The sequence below is a fragment of the Elephas maximus genome, chromosome 25 (genome assembly GCF_024166365.1).
Source record: "Elephas maximus indicus isolate mEleMax1 chromosome 25, mEleMax1 primary haplotype, whole genome shotgun sequence".
NCBI classification, from domain to species: domain Eukaryota; kingdom Metazoa; phylum Chordata; class Mammalia; order Proboscidea; family Elephantidae; genus Elephas; species Elephas maximus.
Window position 1 is genome coordinate 40,793,832 of NC_064843.1, and position 27,609 is coordinate 40,821,440.

Here is a 27,609-nt window from a genome sequence, read left to right on the forward strand (position 1 = left end):
CTAGAGTCACCAAGAGTCCCTCCTTGTGATCCTACTCACGGGGATGGTCATCCGAGGCGCCACTTGCCTTAGAAACCAAGGGCCCTGGTCCAGTTCTGGAGGCCATGCTGGCCCACCCTATCCGCCCCAGCCCTGAGTGCATCAGGGAGAGGGTTGCAGACTCACCTCAGAATGCTGGTTAGGCCTTGCCTTCACTCACCTCTTTGGTGTGGTTTGGAACCAGTGGCACTGCAGGGAGCCCAGGTCCAGGGACAGCCTCTGGGGGACAGAGTCCCCAGCCACCACTTGGTAGGAGAACTGTTGATCAGGCCTGGACCCTGCCACAGGGCCACCGCATCTCAAACAGCTAGGTTCCTGGTACGAGCCACCCTATTGCTACTGCAATTCTGTGAGTTAGAGCCGCCTGCTGCAAACAGCCAATTCTTGAGACAGGGGTGAGGTGGGTAGCAAGAACTTTATTAGATCTACCCGTATATGGAGACAGAGGAGAATGATCTAAAAGAAGTCTGTCTCAAGGAACTGCAGTCCAGCTGGAGTTTTATAGGGAAAGGGAGACTTGGGTTTTAGGAACTTGTGGAATGTCCATTCTCTCTCTGTTTGGTTTCGGTGGTCATATTTCAAACATGTTGGTTTTTTCTTGCCATTATCCCATCAGCCCAGGGGGTGGCTCTTGCCATCCTTCGTCCTATTTGACAGGCTTAGGTTGATATCTCTTGTTTTTCAAGGTCCCAGAGGAAACATTAGTTAACATTTATCTTTTAGGGGAGTTAACAACAGAATCATACTTGGAGACAGAGACAGGTTAGGAAAAGGAAAAATGGCACAAGTTTTTTTCAAGTTATGGCTGAGCAGCCTGTTTCATAATGAGCATCTCATATCCCTCATGCAAGGGGAAAACGCTAATCTATGTGTACAGTGAGAAAGGACTTCATGGTTTTGTACTTCTGGGTTCTGCTGAGATATTCCTTTGACCCACAGACCCGCTCATATCCCTCATGCGAGGGGAAAACGCTAATCTATGTGTACAGTGAGAAAGGACTTCATGGTTTTGTACTTCTGGGTTCTGCTGAGATATTCCTTTGACCCACAGACCCGCATCAGCTTCCAACAAGGCACTTAGAGAAAAGTGTCATCATATCCGGAAACTGATGATCCAGGAAGTACTTAGTCTTTAAGAAAATCATAAAAGTGAGCTACGTGAGTGTCTTTCTTAATCCCCCTTCTCCCCAGGCTGGTCTTGCATAAGCATGATGACCTTCAATTGGGTGACAAGTATGTTGTAAATGAAACGTTTACAGGCACTACAGGACTGACCTGGTGCCTCACCCACCTCATTAAAATTCTAATTAGGGTGTGTAGGAGAGGCTTCTATAAATGGTAAGGCAATCCCTGGCAGCCCATCTTTCCGCACACTGTCTGTGCCATCCCCAGACACGACACGGGCCAGAGAAGAGGCAGAGGAAGCCACAACATGGCTGGTGAGTGTGAGGCATCTTCCCGCTGGACCATTGCTGGAGCCTTAATTCCTCTGGGCCAGCCTGGGATGAAGAGTGTCTCCAGGAAAGCTTCTCCGGGGGCATTGGAGCTGGATTTAGGGTTTCAGGGTTCTATTTAGAGGTGGTTTTTTCTCAGTGGCTCCCCAATTTTCTAGCACATTCCCAAGGGTGGAAGAGGATCTGTTCTTTGTGGGGTGGAACATGTTTGGAATGTCATCCTGAGTAATGGGCAAGATGTTAAAGGCAGTGGGAGGTCATGCCCCCTTAGACAGAAAGACTAGCGTGGCTTGGTGTTGTTTTGTTTTGTTTTGTTTTTAACACACTGGTCGTTACCCATAAAGTCACGCCAGCTGGTCCCAGCTTCCCACGTTTCTCAATGTCGTTTTGCCAGTAAACATAGGCCAAGAAAAGCACATCTCTGAGCTACAAGGCAGTCAGTGAGAGAGAAAGTGACAGCATGTAACTAGCTTTAAAATAAACCATCAGCACTGCAGGAATGCTCCAAAGTAAACTACACATCCGGAAGCACCAGCAGGCTCATTTGAAAGTGACTTGACGAGCTAAAACCTGCCAGGAGCAGGAGAAGCAGGTGTGCCTCACAATCGTCACGTTCCCTGCAAGCAGTGCCAGGGCAGGGGGATGAAAACAGCAACAGGAAATGCAGGTTCTTTAGCTCTGCGGTTACTGTCGAGGATTTGACTCTTGTTAGACAGTGCCCCTGCTAAAAAAAAAAAAAAGCAGTGTGCTAATTACTGCCTGTCATGGGTTGACAGCGATGCCAAACCCAAACAAGGCATCAGTCAAACCTGTAAACTATGGTGAATGGGAGTCTGAACCGCAGGAAGGCTTGGAAAGAAATCACTGGGGAAGATGCAGAAGGCAAGTGCTGGCTGCTTGGGAAATCACAGAGGGGTTTGGCTACAAAAATGGGACCCACCCTGCCTTTCCTCCTGAAAAAATACATCATTGCTGGGTTGTTAAGAAGAGGAGATCTGGATCCTGTAGCCTTTAGCAAGAAGGAATGCTAGCTGTCATCTAGGCCTTCTCCCTGTCCCCACTACCCCAGGGAAGGGCTGAGGCCCAGGAAGGGGTGAGACTTACCAAGGTCACCCAGCAAGTTGGTAGCAGGATCCAGACTAGGTCCCAGCAGTGCTCTCTCCACTGTGTCCTGCCACCAGAGCTGAGTTCATACATGAGTACATGTGACCTCTGAGACAAAGACTAGCAGTACTGAACGAGGTCTCTCTCTTGAACTCTGTTACCAACTGCTCACGTATTCCAAGACAAGCCTCTGCCACTGCCGAAGCCTCAGGTTCCCATTTCCAAGGTTAGGGGCTTGAAATAGATGAACTTGCAGACTCCTTCTACGTGCAGGGAGCAGGTGGCCCCAGAATGTGCTCACCCCCAGAGTGAGGAGCGGGGAGGCGGGGGGGGGACCCACCTCGCTCTACAGGACCCACATGGGTAGCCTGCCCACTGTGAGTTCTGCTCACATTGGGGGTCACAGCAGGCCAGGGGGCCTGTGGTCCAGGGAGACCCTGAGCTCTTAGATCTCAACATCGAAACTGGAGATATTCTAAGATCATAACAGAATGTAGACAGTGGCTGATGGGGAGAAAATCAATTTTAAAAAAGGCAGGGAGAGACAGGTGAACATATTCATTCCCTTACATTGTCACACATGCAGCTTCTAGCTCAGCTCCTAGTCACGCAGCCAGCCAGTGCTCAGTAAATGTTTTCTGATGGAGTGAGTTTACCTATTGGACCCTAAGTGGAGGGGGCCGTGGTAAGTGCAGTGGGGAACGTGGAGATCACTGAGAGTCAGGCTCTACTCCCAGTGAGCTGGCTACCTGATGGTGCTTGGCAAGGCCAGTTCCCAGGTGAGTAGTAGGCCAGGTGGAATGTGATGAGGCTGTATGACAAACACAAAGCCAGTGCTATGGAACTGGAAGGAGGAGGCAATTAACCTTGGCTGGCTGGGGGTTGGACAGGAAAGACCCTGAGAAGTAGATGGCATTTGGTCATGGAAGATGGGTTGGACTTGGTCAAGAGGAGTTTCATGGGGGGTGAGGAGTGTTCTGGGCTGAGGGAAGAGGAAAACAAATGTGGGTAGGTAGGCAGGTGGGATCCAGGACACTATCGAAGCACTGCGTGTGGTGCTCGAGCATGGTATAAGTTCACAGCTGATTGGAGAGGTCTCTGCCCTCCGGTTCTTGTTGGAGCCAGCTGGGGTTCAGTTATTCTGCCCCTTGGTGGAGAGGGCAGCCTGGCGGTGAATAGAACGATGGTGGTAGAGGGAGGCCTGGCAGTGGTCTGCACCAGCTGGCAAGCATCCTCTGCCTGCTTCCCATTAAGGCTAGAGCCCAGAGCTCCACTCAGTGTGCTTGAATGTAGATTATGAGCACAGTTGTTGAGCCCTGAGTGGAAGGAAAGCATTGACCTCACCCCTGAAGCCACTTGGAGTCCTTGGATTAAGGAAAGAGTCCTCAGGCAGAGACCTCTGCTTGGGGGAGGCCAGAGCCTCTGTTTTGGGGACTGACAGTTCTGTCCAGCTTGGGCAGCACTGGTCTAAGCTTTAGAACCTTACCTTCTGTGGACCTCATTTCCCCAATCTCCAGAGGACCTGTGACATTCTGGGCCTGTGGGCAGGGGATGGATCATCCAATATGCAAGGAAAATACAGTGTTTACCTTGCTTAGCAGATCATCTGTAGTGAAATTGTTCACTATAGATTAGTAAATAAGCACAAGGAAGCCCTGTGCTTACCTTGCTTACTGGGTCATCCACCTCTGTCAGGGATTATAAATTTGAAAAGAGGCTTTGATTCTGTAGGAAGGTACTGTGGGGTTGGGAGAGAAACAGATGCCAGCCACATCTAGAAGCACAATCTTTGATGTGGTGAAAAAATGTGAAATTGTTCACTACAGGTGATCTGATAAGCAGGGTGAGCACTGTGCTTACCTCACCTATTGGATAATTCACCCCTGCCTATGTGTTTGTCACAAAACGTTTTTTTTTCCCCTGGATCTGGGGCACTAGTGGCTCTTTCTGTGTGGAAAAGTGTGGAAGCAATCAGGAATTTCTCCTGGGCTCCTGCCTCTTCCTCTCTGTAAATTTTCTAGGAGCTTCCTGGGCTCTCTGTGGTCTGGGTAATAGCTTCTTGTTTCAACCCCCTGGATGGGAGCACCATAGACACTCTCCCTGAAAAGCAGATCACCCCTCTGGAGTCGGAGGCTTGTGGCTCCAGCTGTTCAATGTTTGAAAAGAGGAGTCGCTCTTCTCTCTTCTGTGGCCCCTCCCACATTCTTTCACCTGGAGCAGAAGCTGTTCTCTGTCCATCAGAGACAAATTGGCCAGCAGCTTCATCCCACTTTCAACAACTGTTGTTACTGTCAGAGTATATGCAGAGGTTAAGAGCTCAAGTCCAAAGCCAAACTCTCTGGAGTGCCTCTCAGCCCTGTCCCTTACTGCCTGAGTGGTCTCGGGCAGGTTACTTCACCTGTGTCCCTCTGTTTCCTCATTTCCCACATGGAGTTACTAGCGGTATTCACCTCATAAAACAAGCCAGTTGCCGTTTAGTCGACTTTGACTCATGGTGGCCCCGTGTGTGTCAGAGTAGAACTGTGCTCCATGGAGTTTTCAGTGGCTGATTTCCCAGGGGTTCTTTCTGAGGCATCTTTGGGTGGACTCCAGCCTTCAGTTAGCAGCCAAGGATATTAACCATTCGCACCACCCAGGGACTCCATCCACCTCATAGCTGCTATGTAAACATAAAGCAACCGAATAGTTGATGTTGATTCCAACTCTTGGCGTTCCCATGTGTTGCAGAGTAGAACTGCTCTCCATAGGGTTTTCATGACTGTGACCTTTCAGAAGCAGATCTCCAGGCCTTTCTTCTGAAGCATCTCAGGGTGGGTTTGGCCAGTAGCCGAGCGCTTCACTGTTTGTACCACCCAGGGACTCCTTCAGTAAACCTAGCTTATTATTATTTGGGAACTTCGGTCGTAAGCCTCTTTTCTCTTTACGTTTGGGGTCTTTAGAAGAATACAGTCAGGTTAAGTCCATTTTCTAATCAAGAATCATTCCCAGGAGAGCCTCTCCCATTACTGAGAGCCTCTCCAGGATGAGCCCCTCCTCAGCTGGCAGTCCCACTCGTACATTTCCAGCCCCTACTTCTGTATCTGCGGGCTCTTCCTGTCCACCTGCAATAACTTCCTGGCTCTGCCTCCCCCTCAAGGGGCTCTGCCTCACAGTGGGGGATCATGTTCCTCCCAAGGGTGAGCCCTAGTTAGGAATTTCTTTTTCATCACTTAGGAGTGGAGGGAACGTGGCCCCAGGGGCTTTGGTAGAGGCTGAGAAAAGGGTTCGGAGCAGTCTGCGTTTCTGCCTCAGCCTCAGCTTCCTCTCTGGCCTCCTTGGGTAAGATAATTAGTGTGAAAAGGTTTTGATAAGTGTAAGGCGACATGTAGATCTAAGGTAGAGATTCACAGTTCTTGGTGCATCTCAGAATCATCAGGAGAGCTTTTTTAAAATGCCAATTCTGTTCTTAACCTGAGATTCTAATTTCATAGGTTTGGGATGAGGCCCAGACCAGTCTAAAGCTGTCCAATGACTCTTACGTGCAGCTGGAGTTGGGAACCGCTGGTCTAAGAGATCCTAAGCTCTCTCTTTGGAAGTGAGGTGGGCTGAGGGGTCCTCCTTACCTCCTCTCCTTTCACCCTGGCCTTATAACGTCTAGGCAGGGAGTAGGCTGTGGGTGACACTTTCTTGCAGCCCCCATGAACTGTGCCTAAGCCATTGCCACCACAACTGCATTGGGTGGCTGCAGGGTGACAGCTTGAAGTCATATGTGGTCAGGGCTTGGGTCAGGCTTTGCTTGAGTGTGTGATAGTGGGCAAGTGATTTTTACCTGGCGTCCAAATCCTTTGTCTGTAAAATAGAACTAACAGTATTTTCCTTATCGGGGTTTTGTGACTCATAAAGGCAATGAGTGAGTAAAGACAATGAGTGAGTTTGAGAAAAGACATAATGCTTAGCACATTGCCTGGCACATAAGTGGCAGCACACAAAAAAGCTGTAGTCCTTTTCTACTCTTGGTTATCTTTTACCATTATATGTGGGATCCCAAGACATTTGTTTCCCTCCCAGCACAGGACCAGGCAATATTTTGGTTTGTTATACACAAGGCTGCTGAGTCAGAACCAACTTGACCTAACAACAACAACCTTTGTGGGGGCCCCACGTGCTTGTTATGGTTACCTCTTGGATTCCAATAATAACCTTGCAAGGATGTATGGGGAGGTCTCGCTATGAAAAAAAACAGATGAGGAAAGTGTAATTCAGAGAAATTGAGACCCTTGACTAGGGCCTCTCAGCCCAACTCCAGGCCACCAGTTTGAGTCTCATTCCACTTCATCCCAGCCTCTCAGCCCTTCACTCAGCCCACCAACTGAACGCTGGATTCCCTGCTCCGTAAACCAAAAAAGCCCACTGCCGTCTAGTCGATTCCGACTCATAGCGACCCTATAGGACAGAGTATAACTGCCCCACAGGGTTTCCAAGGAGTGCCTGGTAGATTCTAACTGCCAACCTTTTGGTTAGCAGATGTAGCTCTTAAGCACTATGCCACCTGGGTTTCCTCCCTGCTCCTTAATAAAATCATGCCACTTATGCTTCACAGGAATTGAAAATGCTGTCTGAACATGTGGACAAAAAGCTAAAGGGAAATGACACAGGAAGCTAAAGAGAGAGAGGTGGGAGCTGAGCAGGACAATGCTTGTGCTCTTGGAGCCTGCGGTAGGGCTGATGTTCCTAGCGCCCAGATCAGAAGGAGAGGGGTGTTGGGAATGACTCACAACCCCTCATTAAATAGGACTGAGACCTGTCTAAACTGTCCTGTGACCTCAGGCAGATCATGCCCCCTTTCTGGGCTTCAGTTTTCTTACCTGTCATGTGGGAATATTGGATTATGTCACTGTTTTTCAAACTGCCGCTTGTCACCACTAGCAGCTTGTGAAATCAATTTAGTGGGTTATGACCAGCAGTGTAAAAGAAATTAAGTAGGAGAGACACTATCAGAGTACCTCTTATGTAGTAAGGGTTAGTATTGTTTTATGTAACTTTGTGTCAATTACAGATTTATGTGTGTTGACACTTTGTAAAATATATTCCCTAATGTGATCTCCATTAAAAACAAAAAAGAAAACTTGAAGGCTACTTGGCTAGATGATTTTTAGTATTTCTATTAGCCCTTATTAATTGTGGAAACCCTGGTGGTGTAGTGGTTAAGTGCTATGGCTGCTAAACAAAATGTCAGCAGTTCAAATCCACCAGCCGCTCCTTGGAAACTCTATGGGGCAGACCTACTCTGCCCTATACGGTCACTGTGAGTCGGAATTGACTCAACAGCAACAGATTTGGTTTTTTTTGTTTTTTGGTTTTTATTAATTCTAGAAGTCTGTGAGAAAAAAATACATCCTTGCCTAGAGAAGGGATGTGGGGAGAAGGGGCTGGGAATTAAGAGAGACTCAGCCAATGGGGTAGGAGTTATGTTGGGCCATGCACCAGCTCCCCTATAATGTGGTCTTCCTGAGAATAGGAGGTGAAAACCCCAGTCTCACACCCAACAACCAAGACACACTCGCAGGTCGCTGAGACGTCTTTATTGCTGAGCCAGACTGGTAAGGACTAAGAGGGTTAACTGGTAACTCCCCTTTCTCAGGGCTGGAGGCTGTTCTGTGTTTCTCATGTCACCCTTGCCAAAGACAGACATACACCAAGTGGGTGGGAGAGTAACATTACCAGGTGTACGAGGTTAGGTTGGGCTCTGGATGGCAGAGAATACCCAAGTAACAATGACTTACGAAATAAACAAGACAGAAAACTATTTTTTCCTTGCACAAGAGGTTTGGAGGTTGGCAATTCTGGGCGAGAAGGCAGCTGCACCATCCTCAGGGCTCCAGCACGGTGCACCTCCCCACTCTGCCATCCTGGCGTAGGGCCCTGCAAGCCTGAAAAAGCTGCGTGAGCTTTGTGCCCATCACACCCGCACTCCAGGCGACAGGATGGAGAAAGAGGGAGGAGAGCAGGCAAAGGACACTTGTTTTTAAAAAGAGATTTTCTCAAAAGAATTGAAAAGAGGTATTCAAACCAATAGTTGTGCACAAATGTGCATAGCAGCACTTATTCACAATACCCAAAAAGTGGAAACAACCCAGTGTCCTTCAGTGAATGATTGGATAAACACAGTGCAATATGTATGTACAATGGGTGTCATTCCACCATAAAAAGGAAGAAAGTATTGATACATGCTACAACATGAATGAATCCCCAAAGCATTATGTTAAATAAGAAAAGCCAGTCACACAAAAGCCACATATTGTGTGATTCCATTTATATGAAATACCCAGAATAGGCAAATCCATAGAGGCAGAAAGGAGATTAGCGGTTGCCTAGGGGCTAGGGAAGGTGTAAGTGGGGAATGACTGCTAATAGTAGGGGTTCTTTTTGGGGTGATGGAAACATCTTAGGACTAGCTAGAGATGATGGTTGCACAACATTGTGATTGTATTAAATGCCCCTAAGTTGTACACTTTAAAATGGTTACTTTTATGTTATGTGAATTTTAACTCAAAAAAAGAGACACAAGTTTCCTGGAAATTAATACATGTAACTTGTGCCTACAAGTCATTGGCCGGAACCTCTTTTGTGACCACTCAGCTGCAGGAAAGCCTGGAAAATGTAGTGTTTATTGATATGGGGGGTTTTATGACCTAAGAAAAAGGAGTGATTGAATATTAGGGTAGACATTTGGCGATATCTGTCACAACAGAGTGAAGAACTGAACACGGTTATACTGACATCCCCAGGTAACAATGAAGAGAAATCGCCCAGGCCTGGTACTGCAGGTAAAGCAGTCACTTGGGCAGGCAGCTTGGAGTTGTGAGAAGAGCACTGGAATGAGAGTCCAGAGACGTCCCACTGGAGGCAAATCATATAACCTCTCTGGGCCTCCATGACTTCACATCCGGAGTAAGGATCGGGGAGCATAGGAGCCGACTCTAAGGCTCCTCTCCATCTGATGTTTTTCAGGTGTATAAGTTACTGAGCCGGTTGTAATGGTGACACAATTCTCCCTTCATTTTTCCCCTCACCTGGGGTGAGGCTCATAAATATCCCAGAAGACTGTAAACTCAGAACCAACTTTAGATGGTTGTGTGCCATCTCCCCTTTCCATTCCAGAACACCCTCTGGCAGAGTGGCCTGTGGTTAGTGCCATGTCAAGGGCGGGGGTGGGCAAAGGGCCCTGGGTAATCCATGGACAAGATCATTGGATCTTTGATCTTTGGCGAGCAGAGGCAACCCTGGGGTTCAGGCATGGGACAGTGACTGAAGGAGGCAGGGAGAAGGGTGTCAGAAACCACACTGAGACGTCATGTGCACGCCTTCAACCATGGATGCCACCCAACCACTCCCTTTCCATCCACTCCCTGCAGACGGCCCCTTTGAAGCACATATTCCTCTTTCAGGTGCTCGCTGTCTCCTATTTGTCAGGACACAAATACCAGGGCAGAGGGTCATGTGTGGTGAGACCCTCACCTCCTAGGGCATCATTTGGGATAAAGGTCCCACGTGGGACTGCTTCCAGGAGGAGAAATGAGGATGATGGCGACAGGGTAGGGTAGGAGATTTGGAGTAAATCCTAACTCTGCCAATTACTAGGTTTATGACCTCAGATAAGATACTTTGTCTCCCCAAGGTTCAGTTTCCAGTTTTTGTAAGGATTTCATTGATGATCTATGTCTATGTCTCTATATATCTAGGCTCCCCTGGGTGTCACAAATGGTTAAGTGTTTGACTACTAGCTAAAAGGTTGGCAGTTCGAACCCACCCAGAGGTGCCTCGGAAGACAGGCCTGGAGCTCTGCTTCTGAAAGGTCACAGCCTTGAAAACCCTATGGAGCAGTTCTTCTCTGCACACATGGGGTCGCCATGAGTCAGAATTGACTCAACAGCAACCAACAACAATATCTATATCTTCATCACTTGTATACTGTTCACAGTAGTTGACATACAACTACTATTTGTCTGGCGACAAATGTGGGTTCTCTTTTTCCTCACCCCTCCAGCTCAGAAAAAACCTTGTATACCCCATCCTCATCCCCATCCTAATGGGGAGCAAGGCTCCTTTGGGCTCAGGAGCCAGAGTCTCATGACCACACATCTGGGTTCCTCCACTCAGGAGTTGTGTGACCTTGACCAAGCTACTTGGTTTCTCTATACCTTAGTCACCTCATCTGTGAAACAAGAATATTAAAAGTGCCCACCTCACAGGGTTGTGGTGAAGATTAAATGAGACAGTACATGTAGAACACTTTGAATAATGAATGGCACATAGTAGATACTCAGCAAACTTTAGCTAGTATTATGATCATCATCATATCACCCCCGACTTCGCCGAGGCATGTAAAGTGCCCCCTCTATCTCCTTTGGATAGGCCAAACCCTGGTGGAAGGGACAGTGTCTTGGCAGGTGGGGTATCCTGGAGCTCAGTCTTAGTCATTCTCCCTAAGGACAAGCCACTGGTCTCTAGGATTAAAGGGTAAGGCCTCTACCATTGACACAGCTACAGCAAACAGTGCATAAGAAAACAACTGTACCACCCAGGGGCTCCAGTAGTGCATAGCCTTCTGTAAAGCAGACAAGAATCTGGGCCTGTTGGAGGGGGTACAGATGTGACATCCCCCCTCCCTCTTTCCTCACTCCTGTGCTTGGCAGAAGGTTGCCTGGAGACGTGCTTTCTGCTCTTAAAGAGCTTATGGTCTAGAATAGTGAGCTTCACCTAGAGGAGAAGGGCATGCATTCTTTTGGATGGGGGTGAGGGTGGGAAATCTCTGGGGAGACTCATGTGGTCTGAACCCATGTATTCCACAGAGCTCTTCTTTTTTCTAAAGCAAGTGACAGAGATGTCAAAGCACAATACAGATCTTGCACTCTGTTAGAAGTGAAAGCAGAGAGTTTAGTGCTCAAGCTGGGTTACACAATGTGGGGGTTTCACAAAGTGTTCCAATTCATTGGAAAAGAGGTGAGCTTTTCATACAGTAAAACGCGGAAGGGAGTATGTGCCCACAGTCACATAGGTCTGGAGGTTGTGAATGGGTCACAAGATAATCACAAGTTAGTTTTACTTTGTTAGCTGGTCTCTTTTCTAACATAGGCTTCCTGAAGCCAGCTCACACAATTAGTTTTCCCTGAGAATTATCTAAGATGTTCATGAAGGAATTCTTTCCAATAACCTTAAACAAGTAGAAGCACATTTTTGTGTATGCAAGGGGAGAGAATTAATGGGGAAGGGGGGGTGCAAGTATTCTGAAAATGGAAGTGAAAGTTTAAGACAAGATGGAGCCCACCTCGGACCCTTCTGTCAGCCATTTCAGTCATGCCAAGGGCCTCAATTTTTAAAGTGCCCTCACACAGAGAGTAAAACCCACTGCCGTTGAGTCGATTCCGACTCATAGCGAGCCTATAGGACAGAGTAGAACCGCCCCATAGAGTTTCCAAGGAGCGCCTGGCAGATTTGAACTGCCAACCTTTTGGTTAGCAGCCGTAGCACTTAACCACTACACCACCAGAGTTTCCCACAGAGAGTAAGGGTCTACCAAATCTCAACTGGCCAGGATGCACAGAAGGTAGTGAACAAGGTTGGTAGAAGGCAGGAGTTAAAAGAGTTAGGAGCCATTGCCCTAGAAACCCAGCATCTAGCAGCCCAGCTATATGTAAGCAGCTACAGAGCTCAATGTTTGCCAGAGTGTCTAAGATCTGGGCTGCCTCCATCCAGTATTTGTGAGCTTATACAAGAGTGTTCATCTTTCTTCTTCCCTCCTGCTATCTCTGCCTTTTTATTCAGTAAATACTTGTTGAATGAATGAATGTTTATTTTCCCTGAGTTTGTATAAAAGCTTATTAATTTATTCCTTCAATAACTGTTTGTTAAATGAATGGGTATGCAAATGAATAAATGTTTAGTACCCTTGAGGTAGTGGCAAGTCACCCCTGAGGCCCTCTCTCCAGTAGCAGGGTCTGGTTCCTCACCGCAGGGATTCTGTGTTTTACCCAGGAGAGCCTCTGCCCAGTTTGCTGCTGCCATGGAATCTCCTCTCTCCAGTCCTGCCCTGGAGCCACAGTCTCTCCCTCTCACCATTCTCTCTTCTCCTGTGCACTCTCTTCTCGAGCCAGATGAGATTCCTGTTCTCTGTGCCTTTGAGACCTCTCGTCCCGTTATCTGGAATGCATTCTGCCCTTCTTGTACCTGTCACAATTCCCTCTTCTGCCAAGGCTCAGCTAGACATTTTCAGTGAGGTTTTTCCTTATCCATACAGCTGAGTGCGATTCCTTTATGCCGGGATCGCTCGTGCACTGTTCAGTGGGCAAACTGGCTTTACCCAGGTCCATAACGCCTCATCGGTTATGCTTGTCTTTCCCACTTGCTGAAGCTCTGTGAAAGTTAAAACTACATTTCATACATTTTGACACCCCCAACCTGTGACTAACACAGTATCCTACAAATAGTTTGTTGTTGGTAGTTGCCATGGCATTGGCTCCAACTCCTGGTGACCTTATGTATAACAGAACAAAATGTCGCCAGATCCTGTACCATCTTCATGATCGTTGTATGTTTGAGTTCATTGTTGTGGTTACTGTGCCAGTCCATCTCATTCAGGCTTCCTTTATTTTCACTGCCTCTCCACTTTACCAAATATGAAGTCCTTTACTAGTGGTTGATCTTTCCTGATGATGTGCCCAAAGTAAGCAAGCCAAAATCTCACCATCCTCACTTCTAAGGAGAATCCTCGTTGTGTTTCTTCTGAGACTGATTTGTTCATTCCTTTGGGTACCCTATGTATGTTTATTGAATGAATACCCCATAGTCACTTTTTTTTATGAACTAAATTTTGAACTATAGTCACGAAGGCCATTGCATGACATTTGTTTTTTTATTTGTTCATTCATTTATTTTTCATTTATTTATTCATCTAGGCTCCTAATACGAGTCAGGCAATGTGATAGGCATCAGATTATAAAGATCAAGAAGGCATGTTCTGATGAGGCATGTTGTTTATACATGTATAAAGGAGAGCTGTGACTGGCAGTAGGACATCCCATCACACTCCCATCAGTAGTGTAGCCTCAATGCAAAGACGGACCAGTTTGGTTTCCAGAGGGATGGGTGATGTAACATCTCAAATATAACTTGAAGGAATAAAATTTCTCAAAAGGTTTCTCTAGGATAGCCTCTCATAGTCATATATTTCTCATAATTCCTTCTCAGTTTAGCTCAATCACCTCCACAATCCTGTGCATTTCATAATAAGAAGGTGAGATAGACAGGTAGTTGGATAGATAGACAGCTAGATACTGTCAAGTTGACTATAACTCATGGCAACCATTTGTACAATAGAACAAAACATTGCCCAGTCCTGTGTCACCCTAATGATGGCCAGGCATGTTTGAGTCCATGATTGCAGCTATTGTGCCAATCCACGTCACCGAGGGTCTCCCTCACCCTTGCTGGCCCTCTACTTCACCAAACGTGATGTCCTCCTCTAGCAGTTGATCCCTCGTGATCATGTGTCCAAAGCAAGCAAGTCAGAAAGTGTTCTGTTGTGATACATAAGGTTTTCAGAAGTAGATCACCAGGCCTTTCTTACTAGTCTGTCTTAGCCTGGAAGCTTCACCGAAACCTGTCCACCATGGATGGCATGGTATTGGAAATATCGGTGGTACAGCTTCCAGTAACATAGTGCGTTAACAAGTGTGTCAACCATTTGCACTACCCTGGAACTTCTCTGGCTGCACAGATGAGAAGAACTAGTTCTCCTGATTGGTTGGATAAAGCTTCACTGAGCATTGGGGCTGTTTCTCAAAGGCTGAGTGATGGTTCACCAGGTGTGGGGGGTGAAGGCATTCTCAGCAATGGGAAGTGTGTGCAGAAGTTCAACTGCTTAAAAGGGCAGAGTATTTTCTGTAAGCTTAGGTTATAGGAGTTAGGAAGTATGAGTCTGGAAAGATTGAATGGGAACAAGTTGTGAAGTTCTTGCTATGCAGCATCAAAGTCTTTGGTTTTTAATGTGATTCCTCCTAGCAGTTTGGCTCTGCTCTGACTACCCCCTCCTCAAAACATGTTCCTTTGTTCACCTATGCCGTTTCTCCGTGCCACCATTCCTTGCCTCCCAGGACTACAGGTCCTCTTTTCTGTCTCACAACTTTAGAACTGACTTCTATGAACTGGAACGTGTCCTCCAACCGGCAAGCGCATCACACAGACAAGTTCTACAGCCCGGAACTGATCTTGCGGAGAGGCCAACTCTTCACAGTCTCATTGGGCTTCCGGGAAAATGTGGGCTCTGGACAAAATCTGACGTTCACAGTCTCCACAGGTACCTGCTATCCATCTCATCTATAAGTAGCCCTTGGGAGGGCATATCCAGCTGGTGGTGGTATTACTAGGGTCACTGGGCCTTGGGCTACAGCCCAGCTCCGCCTTTGGGAAAGTTGCTGAAGAGTCACATTTCCAAATCAAGAGAGATTTGACCTACATGGTCCCTCAAGTTGATTCCAGTGACATCATGTGGTGTTCATTGGATGTCTTCTCTCATGGGTTATATTAGAACCTTATCTCTGCCCACAGTCTGGCCAGCACCCCTGGTTTTCATGATTCTCTATCTTCTTTGACAGGGCCTAACCCCTCAGAGTCTGCCAAGACGAAGGCTGTGTTTCAACTCTCCAATGGAAAAAGTGGTGGCTGGAGTGCGGAGCTCCAGGCCAACCGGGGCAACACTCTGACCATCAGCATCTCCAGTCCTGCCAACGCACCCATAGGACGGTACACGCTGAGCCTTCAGAGCTCCTTCTTCTCTGGGCAACTTGGAACGTTCATACTCCTCTTTAATCCCTGGCTTCAAGGTAGGCATCTAACCACCCACACTCCCAGCCACCAACTAAGCAGAGTCCATGGAAGAGAGTAGGGAAAGTTTGTGGGCTATGGAAAGAGCACAGGAGCTAGAACTCAAAAGCCATGGGTTTGCTTCCCAGCTCTGCCACTTACCAGCTCTGTCACTCTGGGCAGTCACTTGACCAAGAGGAGCCTCAGATTCTTCACCTTTCAATGGATTTTCTGCTATCTCCTCTAGGGCTATTGTGAGGATCTTGTGAGCGCTAACAACTGGCATAAAAAAAAATATCATGGTATAATTACAAGAGGCAACAGCCAGAGTACAATTCTACACAAGGAGATAGCTGCCTTCCTGAAGGGGCATCTGCAGTGAACAAGTTTGTCATCCCTGAGGTCTCATTTTTAGACTCTCAGGTCATCTCAGCTTCTTTTTCCAGCTCAGCATTTCCACAGTTTGAGTTGGGACAGCACAGCCCAATGCTATATTCCTAGGTAGAGATTGAGGAAAGGGCTGAGGTGGGGCTTGCTCCAGCCCCCAGCCCAGTCCTAAGGAGTGGGAGGAGGACTGATCTCTCTAGTGCTCTGTAAGATTCTAGTTTCTATTATCTGATTTTTGTGTCAAATAGCGGATGATGTCTTTATGAGTAATGCTGCTGAGAGAGAGGAGTACGTTCAACAAGATGCCGGCATCATCTATGTGGGAAGCACAAATCGCATTAGCATGGTTGGCTGGAACTTTGGACAGGTAAAAGGATCATAAGGAACCTGGGGGCCATGTCCCTGTTACCCAAGGAGCTCAGCAGCTGGCCCCATAGACAGGCAGAAAGTCTCCCATTTGTCCCTCTTCCTGCCTTTCTATTCATTCAGAAGTCTTTATTGGCCACATACCATGTACCAGGGTCCAGGCTGCATGCTAAGGAAGCAAGAGAGGAATAAGACAGAATTGCTGTCCTTAAGGAGCTCACCATGTAGTGGGCAAGACAGACCTATAACTGAATTTGTGCAACGAAGTATAATTGGTGCCATATCACACAAATAAATATAAGGCCCAGTAGAGGCACTCAGGACAGAATGAAAGTAGATTTGGTTTCTGTTTTTTATCCCATATAAAAGTGTGGTGAAACTTCTTGTGTACACTAGGTCTTTCAAAGCCATAGCCTCTTGGTCCTTTATTACCCCATCCCCCATCTGAGTTCCCATGTTTCCCTGGTTTGCTCAGCTTAGAAAACTTTCAGGGATTCTCTACACCTTTTCTTTTTCCCAACAGATAAATGCAGGCATAGAATAAAATACTTCAGATGAGGTGCCTTGGGTAACCGGGGAGGGGGGGGGGGCAGGTGCATGCTCTGCCCTTCCCTAGAACCTGTCCTATAGTTAGCCAGACCAATTCTTCTGTTTTCTATTCTACAGAGGTCAAATGTCATTGGAAGGAAGGAAGAAGATAGAAGGCTACAGAGTACACCTAGGAATGAAAGGGGGGCTGATTTCAATATAGTGGTCAGGGAAAGTCTCTCTTAGGAAGAGACATTTAAGCAGAGATCTGAAGGAGGTGAGAGAGGAAGCCATAGAGATAGCTCAGGGAAAAGCATTCCAGACAGAAAGAACAGCAAATGTAAAGGCCCTAAGGCAAGACGGTGCTTGGCCTTCTGGGATTAGACCTTGGTTTGAGAAGCGCTGACTTAAAAGCTTCATTTTGTGAAAATGGTTTCAAATACCTCTTTAAGCAGGATATTTTATAGCTAGTGCCCCAGGAGTCTAAATAACGTGCTCAAGATCACAGACTGTCAGAGCCAGAAGGAAACTCTGGGATCGGCATGGCCCAATCCCTCATTTTACAGATGGGGAGACCGAGGCCCAGACAGGCTCAGCAATTTGCTCCAGAGTCTGTGGCAGTGAGGGAATCAGCCTGTGCCCTGCTCCCTGCTGCTCACTTTGGAGGGGTCAGCTCGGTGCCTTGTGTATCCAGAAAGCACCGGATGAGTGAGCAGGGCTGATGGCTGGGTGTGGTGGCTGTTCCTTGGTTGCTCTACTTGGTTCTGGAGGCCAAAGGGTGGAAGGACCCCGACAATTCCTATGGCTCTCATTAGTGTGGGCCTCGTACCCTTGATTAGCCTAGACCACTTATCATTTCTTTCATTCTAACATCAGGTCCCATTTTTTAACAGTTTGAGCAGGATATTCTGAGCATTTGCCTCTCGATCCTCGATAAAAGTCTGAATTTCCGCCGTGACCCCGCTAATGACGTGGCCCAGAGAAATGACCCCAAATATGTTGGCCGGGTGCTCAGTGCAATGGTGAGTAACAGGCAAATGATAATAACTAGCTGTCATTTATTGAACACCAACGATGGGTTAATTACTTGCACTCTTTACACACGTCATCTCACTGAAGCCTTCTCGCAAAATACCAATGCCACAACCAGTTGCTATCAAGTCAGTTCTGACTCGTGGTGACCCCATGTGTGTCAGAGCTGAACTGTGCTCCATAGGGTTTTCAATGCCTGATTTTTTGGAAGTAGATCACCAGGCCTTTCTTCCAAGGCACCTCTAGGTGGACTCAAGCCTCCAACTTTTCGGTTAGCAGCCAAGTGCGTTAACTGTTCGCACCACCCTGGGACTCCTCACAAAATATAGTTGGTAGCTATTATCATCCCCGTTTTGCAAACTTGGATTGTGAAGCACCTCTAAATTCAAGGACTTGCCCAAGATGCACAGGGAATGAGTGGCAGGGGGAGAACAGGATCCGGGTCTGCCTGGCTTCAAAACCCATGCCCTTTCCACTGTGTTGGAAGGCCTTTCAGAGATGCTGGGGGAACTTGTCCTTTGGTGCCCCCAGGGACAGGAGGAAGCAGAGCTGAGACCCATTGCATTGCTGGACATCCTGGGAAAGAAGGCAAGTGCCTAGAGAACCACAGTGTTGAGCGCCTTAGTTTTGATCCATCTCTACAGCACAGAGTGCTAGGTGTCAGGATGGGAGGGCACCAGGCCAGCCCACTCTTTATCTAGATGAAGAACCAAAGCCCAAGGAACTGAAGTGACTTGTCACAGCCACACAGCCACACAGCCAGGCCTTGAGCTGCCTGCCCTGGGCCTCTTTCCACTCACCCCAGCCATCCACGTGAGAGGGGCCTGTCCTATACCTGCAAACAGTCCCCAGAGGAGCCCATCGCTGCACCCAGTGTGCAGAGAGAACGGAGCCACCAAAAAGCCTCCAAACAGGGACCAAGTTACAAGTTAAAAATGGAAAGTCCAGGACACTTCTTTAACTTTAACACTTTGAAACTAAATAATTACTCAGACATGTCTTTTATTTTATTTTTTGTCTTTTAAAATAAGGTAAATAAGTGATTAATGAACTAGTCATGTCTAGGTCTCTTCACTTTGGAGTTAGATAATTTCCAAGCTAATGAATTTGTTACACGGTTAGAAATTTGGACAACCTTTAGACTGCACGATAAATATCTGGGGGGTAATCAGAAAGGGCTTCGCGCACCAGATGAGTCTTAAACGAGCCCTCAATGGGAAGGAATGGGGTAGGGGTCGGGCGAGGGCAGTGGCGGTTCAGTGGTAAAATTCTCGCCTTCCATGCGGGAGACCTGTGTTCAATTTCCGGCGGAGGCACCGCAAGCATAGCCACTACCCGTGTCAGCAGAGCTTCCAGACGAAGAGAGACTAGGAAGAAAGGCTTGGGGATCTACTTCTGTAAAAATCAGCCAGTGCATCACAATGGTCTCATCCGAAACCGATCATGGGGATGGTGCAGGATGGGGCAGCATCTTGTTCCACAGCACATGGGGTAGCCATAAGTCAGGAGCCAACTAGACAGCAATTAACAACAACAGGCGTGGGCGTGGGGTAGGTGCAGGGAAATTGGCGGCAGTGAGGAGATAGGTGAGGACTAGAGCAGCCCAGGAGTGTAGGGAGAGGAAGTGGAGCTTAAACCGAATCTCAAAATCCAGATAGATTGAAAACCTAGTGGTCTGGGAGGGGTGAGCTTAAAGTCAGGGCAGGGGGGAAGTTAAGCTGAGCAACTTCTGAGGCTGAGCCTTCCCAGCCAGGAGAGATCGGGTGAGGCTGCTGGCTCCTGCAGCTGCTGACTCGTGCACCCTCGGGCCAACCGTTTTATCTCTGTGCCAGTTTCCTCAGCTGTACCTCCCCATGATCTCTGCAGACCTCCTGGCTGGGCTGGGCCCTGAGCTAATTATGGCTTGTGCAAGGCTTTGAAATGCTCAGCTTTCAGCCGGAGATGACCTCCTGATTACCACCATGGTGGCTAGAGCGCTGGTGATTCAGGAGATGGGGAGGGGCTGCACCATCTTCCCTCTTGGGAGTGGCCCCATCCTCCGTGAACCTGCCAGCCCTGGTCCTCCCAGGAAGGGGTGCAGAGCTCCCCGACTGGATGAGGGCCGGCAGGGAAGGCTAGGCTGGCCTGGACAAGCCCATTCTTACAGCCATGCTACTTGCAGACCACCCCCCCAAAGAGAGGGAGAAGAAATCATGGCTCTCAGAGCCGGGGGGCCCTTGGAAACCACCATCCAGTCTCTTGTACATTTGGAATAAATGGCAAAATTCTGTACACTGAACACTTGACTGCTGGAAGACACCTTAAAACTTTAGCATTCATTTTTTCTAACCTTCCCTGTGTTGGAAAATCAAGAACTAAGGTCCCGAGAGGTGAACTGACTTGCCCAGGATCACTGAGCTAATAAGAGGCAAGGCTAGGCTTGCAGCCCAGGATCCTCCTTCTCTTTCCCTTTTAACTTTGGATTATGGAAGAGTTCAGACATATACAGAAGTAGAGAGAAAAGCATAATAAATTCCTATGTACCTATCACCCAACTTCAGCAATTACCAACTCAAGGCCAGTCTTGCTTCATCTCTAACCAATCCCCCCAACAGACTAGTTGATAAATCTCAGACATTATATCATTTCACCTGTATTTCAATATGTGTCTCTAAAAGACAATGACTCCTAGTCCTGTGCTCTTTTTCAATGGTCATGGTTATGCTACTTGTATTAGAACCATGCCCTAAAGTAAATGAATGCATGATAGAAGGAAAAGCAATATTCTATCTTTATTCTTTCCAAGAAGGAGTTAGTTGCTAAAGTAATCTTTTTAGAAGAACAGTACACCAAAAGAGAGTTCTAAACCATGGACATCCAAGTCAGTTGTCTGTGACAGTCTACAAGCTCTTATAAGAAGTTCTCTACAAGTCTGCATCACCCTGAGACCAGAAGAACTAGATGGTGCCTAACTACCACTATTGACTGCCCTGACAGGGAACACAACAGAAAATCCCTGATGGAGCAGGAGAAAAGTGGGATGCAGATCTTAAATTTTAGTAAAAAGACCACTTAGTGGTCTGATGAGCCTGGAAGAAGCCCAGAGGACATGGTCCCAGGACTCTCTGCTAGCCCAAAACTAAAACCAGTCCCGAAGCCAACTCTTCAGACAAAGAGATTAGACTGGACTATAAGACAATAAAATGATACTGGTGAGGAGTGTGCACATGAGGTTATGTGGGCAGCTCCAGTCTGGAGCCGAGATGAGAAAACAGAGGGGAACAGGAGCTGGTTGAATGAACATGGGAAATACAGGGTGGAGGGGAGGAGTGTGCTGTCACATTATAGGGAGAGCAACTAGGGTCACGTAACAATATGTGTATAAGTTTTTGTATGAGAAACTGACTTGAATTGTAAACTTTCACTTAAAGCACAATAAAAAAGAAAAAAGAAGTCCTCTGCGAGCTGGATTTCAGGCCCTGCCTTGCCACTGGCAAACCACAGTCAAATGTGGCTCATTAGTCAGAGCACTTTTAAATTCATAAACTTTTTGGTACGTATAAGAACCAAACCTGTAGCCATCGAGTCAATGCCGACTCATGGCAGCTCCATGTGCTACAGAGTAAACTGCTCCATGGGGCTTTCTTAGCTATAATCTTTATGGATGTAGATGTAGGTCACCAGGCCTTTCTTTCTGGATGACTTCAAACTGCCAACCTTTAGACTGGCAATCCAGTGTAAACCATTTGCGCCACCCAGGGACCTTGTTGATCCATATACAGGGATATTATTACAATTATTATCCCCAAATCACCTAGAAAGACACAGACAAGCCCACTTGGTGGCTCCCTGGCTTCCTGCCTCAGCTCCACACCTTGCCCCTTGAACTCTGCAAGTTGTTCTTTGTGGGAAATGTATGGGTTGATTCACTTGGGGGCTTTCTGTCCAGATCAACAGCAATGATGACAACGGTGTGCTTGCTGGGAATTGGAGTGGCAGCTACCCGGGTGGCCGGGACCCAAGGAACTGGAACGGCAGCGTGGAGATCCTCAAGGAGTGGAAAAGATCCAGCTTCAAGCCTGTGCGCTATGGGCAGTGCTGGGTCTTTGCTGGAACCCTCAATACAGGTACCTCAGGTGTAATATTCCCTTACTGGGTCAGAGGGCAGCAAGGTGGTAAACCAAGCTACCCTCTCCACTGTGACCTGAGTCTTCAGACTGATCTTGACTTGTTGCAGCATTGCGGTCTCTTGGGATTCCCTCCCGAGTGATCACCAACTTCAACTCGGCTCATGACACAGACCAAAACCTCAGTGTGGATGTGTACTATGACCCCAGGGGAAACCCTCTGGACAGAGGCAGTGACAGCATATGGTGAGTATCTGACCCTTCCCTGAACCTAGATCACCCAATCTGAGCAGCATCTTGCTCTCCTTATTCTCCTGGAGGCAAGTAGCATGTCAATGCATGGTTTAGAATGGAGTTGCTGGCAATGCCAACTAGTCATCTAGCAAGACCAAAGCCACCTCGTCTCAGGATTCTGCAAAGTCAGGTGGTCTGCTCTAGCCTGGCATCAGCTGAGCGCTCTGACATCAGTAAAGGGTGTGGCTCAGGGGCTCTGCAAAACTGCCCTGGATTTATAGGGTCCATTAGACTCCATGCGACTTTAGAAGATAAAATTTGATACTATTGATTTTTCTAGCAAGAAATATAAAATTATCTCATTTCAGGCATCACATATGACTTAACGGACTTTCTTAAAGAGAATTTTAAAAAAACAAATTTTCTCTTATCATATATACTTTTTATATTCCTTTGTTGATAGAACGAAAAGTTAGAAGTTTATACTAGATTTCAGGTGAAAGTAAGAAACTTTAGATAGAACTGGGATATATATTTCTAACCATAAATATGCCATGTGCATTTGTATTCACATTTACACCCACACATGTAATTTATAATAGAATGTCAACTAGAAATAGGTTATATAAAACTTATAGACATATATCTATAACTGTTTATAGCAGTATATTACATAAAAATAGATGTTGTTACAGCTATTTAAGGTTATACCAGATGCCAGGCTTTTACCAGATGGCAGCTGAAAATAATTATATACACACAGCGACCCCATAGGACAGAGTAGAACTGCCCCATAGATTTTCCAAGGTTGTAATCTTTATGGAAGCTGACTGCCACTTCTTTCTCCTATGGAGCAGCTGATGGGTTCTAACCGCCCAACCTTTCAGTTAACAGCTGAGCACTTCACTGTGGCACCACCAAGGCTCCTTAACTTTGAGAGAGTCTATATAAAATATTCTTTATTATTTGCTCTTCCCAGATAAGTAGGTCCAACTTTTCTGAAATGTGCTTAGTGTAACTAATGGAATATTATTAAAGAAAAAAATTAAGGGGAAAAGCTGTTACAAAACAAATCAACAACAACCCTGTGCCGAAAGCTGAATTTCGTAACGTAAGCATCCCTTACCCTCTGAGGGGAATGAAGATTATATAATTCACCCAAGATCACATGGATTCCAGGATTTAATGGAGGAGCAAAATCTTATTTGAGGACTTCCTTTCTTGATCGGCATGTATACAGCTTGCCAAGGACATTGCTTCTTGTGGCAATGTTTTATCTTTCAGCTTCTTGTAAACGAGTGTCTTTTCCTCCCCTTGGCTTTTTTTCTTTTGTTGTTGTGTCTGAAATTCCATCGCAGCCTGTTCTGGTTGTTGGGGCAGTGCCATTCCTGACATTAGTTTCCTCCACAAAGGGACAGCCTGAGTTGGACGAGATGACTGATCTTTGGTGTCCTTCTTGGTGTAGGCTTTCTGTGATTATCCTGCACACTAGGTACTGTGGGAAGACTGGAAAGCTTAAGACTCAGTCCCTCTACTTAAAGCATTTATTGTGCTGTTGGGGAGGGAAGACAAGCCATTAGCAGAGGCCACTTATCAACACAGGATGGTGTGTGATTCAGACAGTAAGCACAGTGGGAACTCAGGAAAGGAGTCACCAAGGGGCTTCTTGGAGGCAGGAAGATGGGGTTTTTAAGTTGAATGTGGAATTAAAATCCAGGTCTCTTGGTTACCAGTTTAGGCTACCATCCCACGTCATTTTAATAATTCATTCTAAATATATAACCATTGCAAGTGTGGGCAAGGGAGACATCCCAGTGTGGTTCCACTGCCATTTCTGTGGCCTTGTGGAAGGGTGCCAGGCCCAAAAGCTCTGATTATTCCTGAAAGTCCCCATCACCCCTCACCCTCTCACCCTTGCCGACCTTTTCTGAACCCTTCTGAGAAAGTAGTGAGAGCTGATGGTCATTCCCACCCTATTCCCTACCAGATGTGGGTGAGGAGACAGCCCTGGATGGTATGAGGCAGGAAGCCCTGAGCTGTGCTATGGGCCCACTACCATGTTGCTGTGGGACTTGTGCAGGCCTCTCCACCTTTCTGGTCCCAAGTTTCTCCATCAGTGAAGTGTAAGACCAGATGATCATTAAGTCTCTTAGCAGCTTGTATTTTTTGATTCACTGCAGCCCTCAGCCCACCCACTTTTTCTCTGACAGCTCCCCCTCCCAAGGGAATCACTCCATTTCTTTACATAAATTGCACCCATGGGGGAGCTAAACCAAGAATCGTTTTCTGCCTAGAGTGAAATCGTTGTTGTTGTTAGGTGCCTTCAAGTCAGTTCCAACTCGTAGCAACCGTACGTACAACAGAACGAAATGCTGTCCAGTCCTGCATCGCCCTCACAATCATTGTTATGCTTGAGCTCATTGCTGCAGCCACTGTGGCAATCCATCTCATTGAAGGTCTTCCTCTTTTTAGCCAACCCTCTACTTTACCAAGCATGTTGTCCTTCTCCAGGGACTGGTCCCTCCTACTAATATATCCAAAGTATGTGAGACTACTAACCTACTATTACAAGAACATTTGAGCACCATACTATTTGGGTTTGGACAGAAAACCTTTGCATGTTCCAAATGTTGACAGCTTTATAACCTTGTCCAGATTTGCCTGAAATAATACAATGTGAGGAGCAAGTGACATCAAGCATCTGAAAGTACTTTATAATAATGGCAGCAGCAACTAATGATTTACTGAGCAATCACTCTGTGCCAGGTACTGTTCACAGTGCTTACAGGTTGCACACTTCACAAATGATGAGGTAGGCACTATTATTACCATCCCATCTTAGAGTCGAGGAACCCAAGGCACAGAAAGATTGAATAATTTACTCAGAGTCCCATAACTAGAAGCTAGTGGAGCTAGGATTTGAACCCCAGGCAGCTTTGTGAACTATAGATAAAGCTTTGTAAGCTGTACAGCATCATAGAGACACCAGAGAAAGTTACTATTGACTGATGTTTGAGAAATATGGCAGCTCCTACCTTGAAATTTCTCAGAGGGGGTTGGCTGGACCCCATCCAGGGCTCTGGTTAGGTTGTGTGCTACCCATTCAGGGGTTGGATGAAAGGATCACTTGAGAACTCATTGAAGCAGATAGCCTGGTGTTCTTTAGTTCACACTTAGGCAAGCAAACACCACGAAACATTGTCTCAGAGGCTCAGTGAAGAGAAATGACTTGCCCAAAGTCACATCTTGAATTAGTGTTCACACTAGAGGTGGAACATAGGTCTCCTTCAATGGGACTTTACCAAGTCAAAGAGCTGTAGTGCTGGATGAGACCTTAGAGGGATCCCTGTTCATTTTACAGATGAGAAAACAGAGCCCAGAGAGAAGTGATTCGTCTAAGGGCAAATAGCTAGAGACATTTAGACCCTCAAATGTGTAACTTCACAGAAGTCCCTTAACTTCTCTGTGCCTCAGTTTCTCATCTGTAAAATGAAGGGACAGATCAGGGGATCTCAGCAATTTTTTCCAGGTCTTTCTTTTTATCACACTCATGACATCTATTGGGGTAAATTTTCTTTTAAACTATTCTGCTCACGCCAATGGTTTGGCCTAAGAGGCACAAGGCTCCAGAGTATTCAATTTTTCAGAATCATGGAACTTTGGGGGAGCTTTGTTTCAATGCTTATTTCATTCTGGACCATTCTAAAGGTGGTCTCCAGGGCCTGCTTTGCCACGAAACAGCGACCAAATGGTCTGGAACTGTTTGGCCGAGGTTTTCCTTATCTTGACATCTCTGGATTATTTCCTTAATTCATTTGACTTGATTCCCAAGTTTTTAGAGTTGCAGACCTGATTCTTTACTTCCAGGCTTCACAGAGCTCCGGGGTAGAAGACAGCGGGGATTGCCCAGCCCCGTGGCCAGGGAGGTGAAGTTGGCCAGTGTGTCTGGAGAAGAACTGTCAGTACCCACACCTCCGCCTGAGTCCCTGACTCTTAATAGAGACTCCTGGCCTTTGCCTGGGAACACGAGCTGCCACTGCTAATACTCAGCCAGCCCCCAGTGTACCTAAAGTGACTCGCTCAGACTCACAGTGTGGAAACCAAAGCTCCAAGAGTGCCTAGGTCACGGGACAGTTCGGTTCAGCAAACATGACTGAACACATGCCAGGGGTCAGACCCTGCGCCAGGCATCGTGAGGAGCCAGATGCAGAAACTATGCTGGCTGAGCTCACAGCTGCTTAAACAGATGGGTAGTTATGGAATAGAAGGAGTAAAATCTCAGAGGTAGCACAGCTGTAAGGTTGATGATTTCTGGGCGTGTTGGAAAAGACTTTTTGGCGGAGGTCTATCTGAACTGGGGGCAGCGGTGGTTCAGTGGTAGAATTCTTGTTCCCTGTGTGGGAGGCCTGGGATCAATTCCTGGCCAATGCGTCTCAAGCTCAGCCACCACTCGTCTCTCGGTGGAGGCTTGCATGTTGTTATGATGCTGAACAGGTTTCAGTGGAGCTTCCGGGTTAAGATAGACTAGGAAGAAAGGCCTGGTGATCTACTTCTGAAAAATCAGGCAATGAAAACCCTATGGATCATAATGGTCTAATCCCCAACCGAGCATGGGGAGGGTGCAGGACCAGGCAGTGTTCTATTGCGCATGAGGTCTCCATGACTCTGGGCCAACTCAGCAGCAGCTAACAACAACAACAACAAATATCTGAAGTATGTTTGGGAAGACAAATAGGAGTTGACCAGTGGAAGGGCTGGGGCTTGGGGACACCTTCTGGGTAGAGTCTTCAGACTCTGAGCATGAATTCAATCAAGGCTATGAATTCAAAGGTAAGCTTAACTCAGTTGCTGTCTCTACCAAAAAACCTGTTGCTATAAGGTCGGTTCCGACCGATCGCGACCCTGAAGGACAGAATAGAACTGCCTCAGAGTGGCTGGTGGATTCAAACTGCCGACTTTTTGGTTAGCAGCCAAACTCTTAACCACTGCACCACCAGGGCTCCAGGGAAGCCATTTACCAACTTCAAATACTGCATTAGAATTAACATGAGTGGAGGGAGATAGGAGGTAGTTCTGAGGCCTACAGCTGTCTCTTCTCAGCTCCTACTCCTGAAACCCTCAAGACAAAAACAGAACCCCAAGGCTGCGGTGGGGGGTGTGTGGCACACAATCAGAAACCCAAACCAGAATTTCCATGATGATACCTTTGGACATTTGAAAGGTACACACTTTCCAAAAACTGTGTGTGTACGAAGTAGCTGGCTTCCAAATCAGGGAGGAACCAGGGTGTATTTGTTATTTGCTCTGTTACAAATTCTTGGCTTGCAAATAAGTATTAAAACACAGCTACTTACCAATTTTTAACCAACCTGCCCTTCCCCTAGGTTTCTCTGCCAGGAACAAAATGGATGTGAAACGTGGTGTTCTTGCCACTTTCTCATCCCTCCCGTGCCTCTGTCGCCCCCCAGCACCGTCCTCCCATACACCCCCACCTTCTCCTCAGTGGATTCTAACCGTCC

The 27,609-nt window shown here is 47.0% G+C and overlaps 1 protein-coding gene across 1 annotated transcript in view; it reads left to right on the plus strand.

Moving 5' to 3' along the window:
• Window positions 1-1,437: 1,437 nt before the first annotated feature.
• Window positions 1,438-27,609, plus strand: part of TGM3 (transglutaminase 3) — a 44,543-nt gene continuing 18,371 nt past the window's right edge. The window contains exons 1-7 of the mRNA XM_049869301.1: window positions 1,438-1,478; window positions 14,764-14,931; window positions 15,230-15,457; window positions 16,073-16,191; window positions 17,612-17,740; window positions 21,679-21,856; window positions 21,967-22,102. Of these exons, the coding sequence (XP_049725258.1) occupies window positions 1,472-1,478; window positions 14,764-14,931; window positions 15,230-15,457; window positions 16,073-16,191; window positions 17,612-17,740; window positions 21,679-21,856; window positions 21,967-22,102 (965 nt within the window). The 5' untranslated portion in view covers window positions 1,438-1,471. The remainder of the gene's footprint in view (window positions 1,479-14,763; window positions 14,932-15,229; window positions 15,458-16,072; window positions 16,192-17,611; window positions 17,741-21,678; window positions 21,857-21,966; window positions 22,103-27,609) is intronic.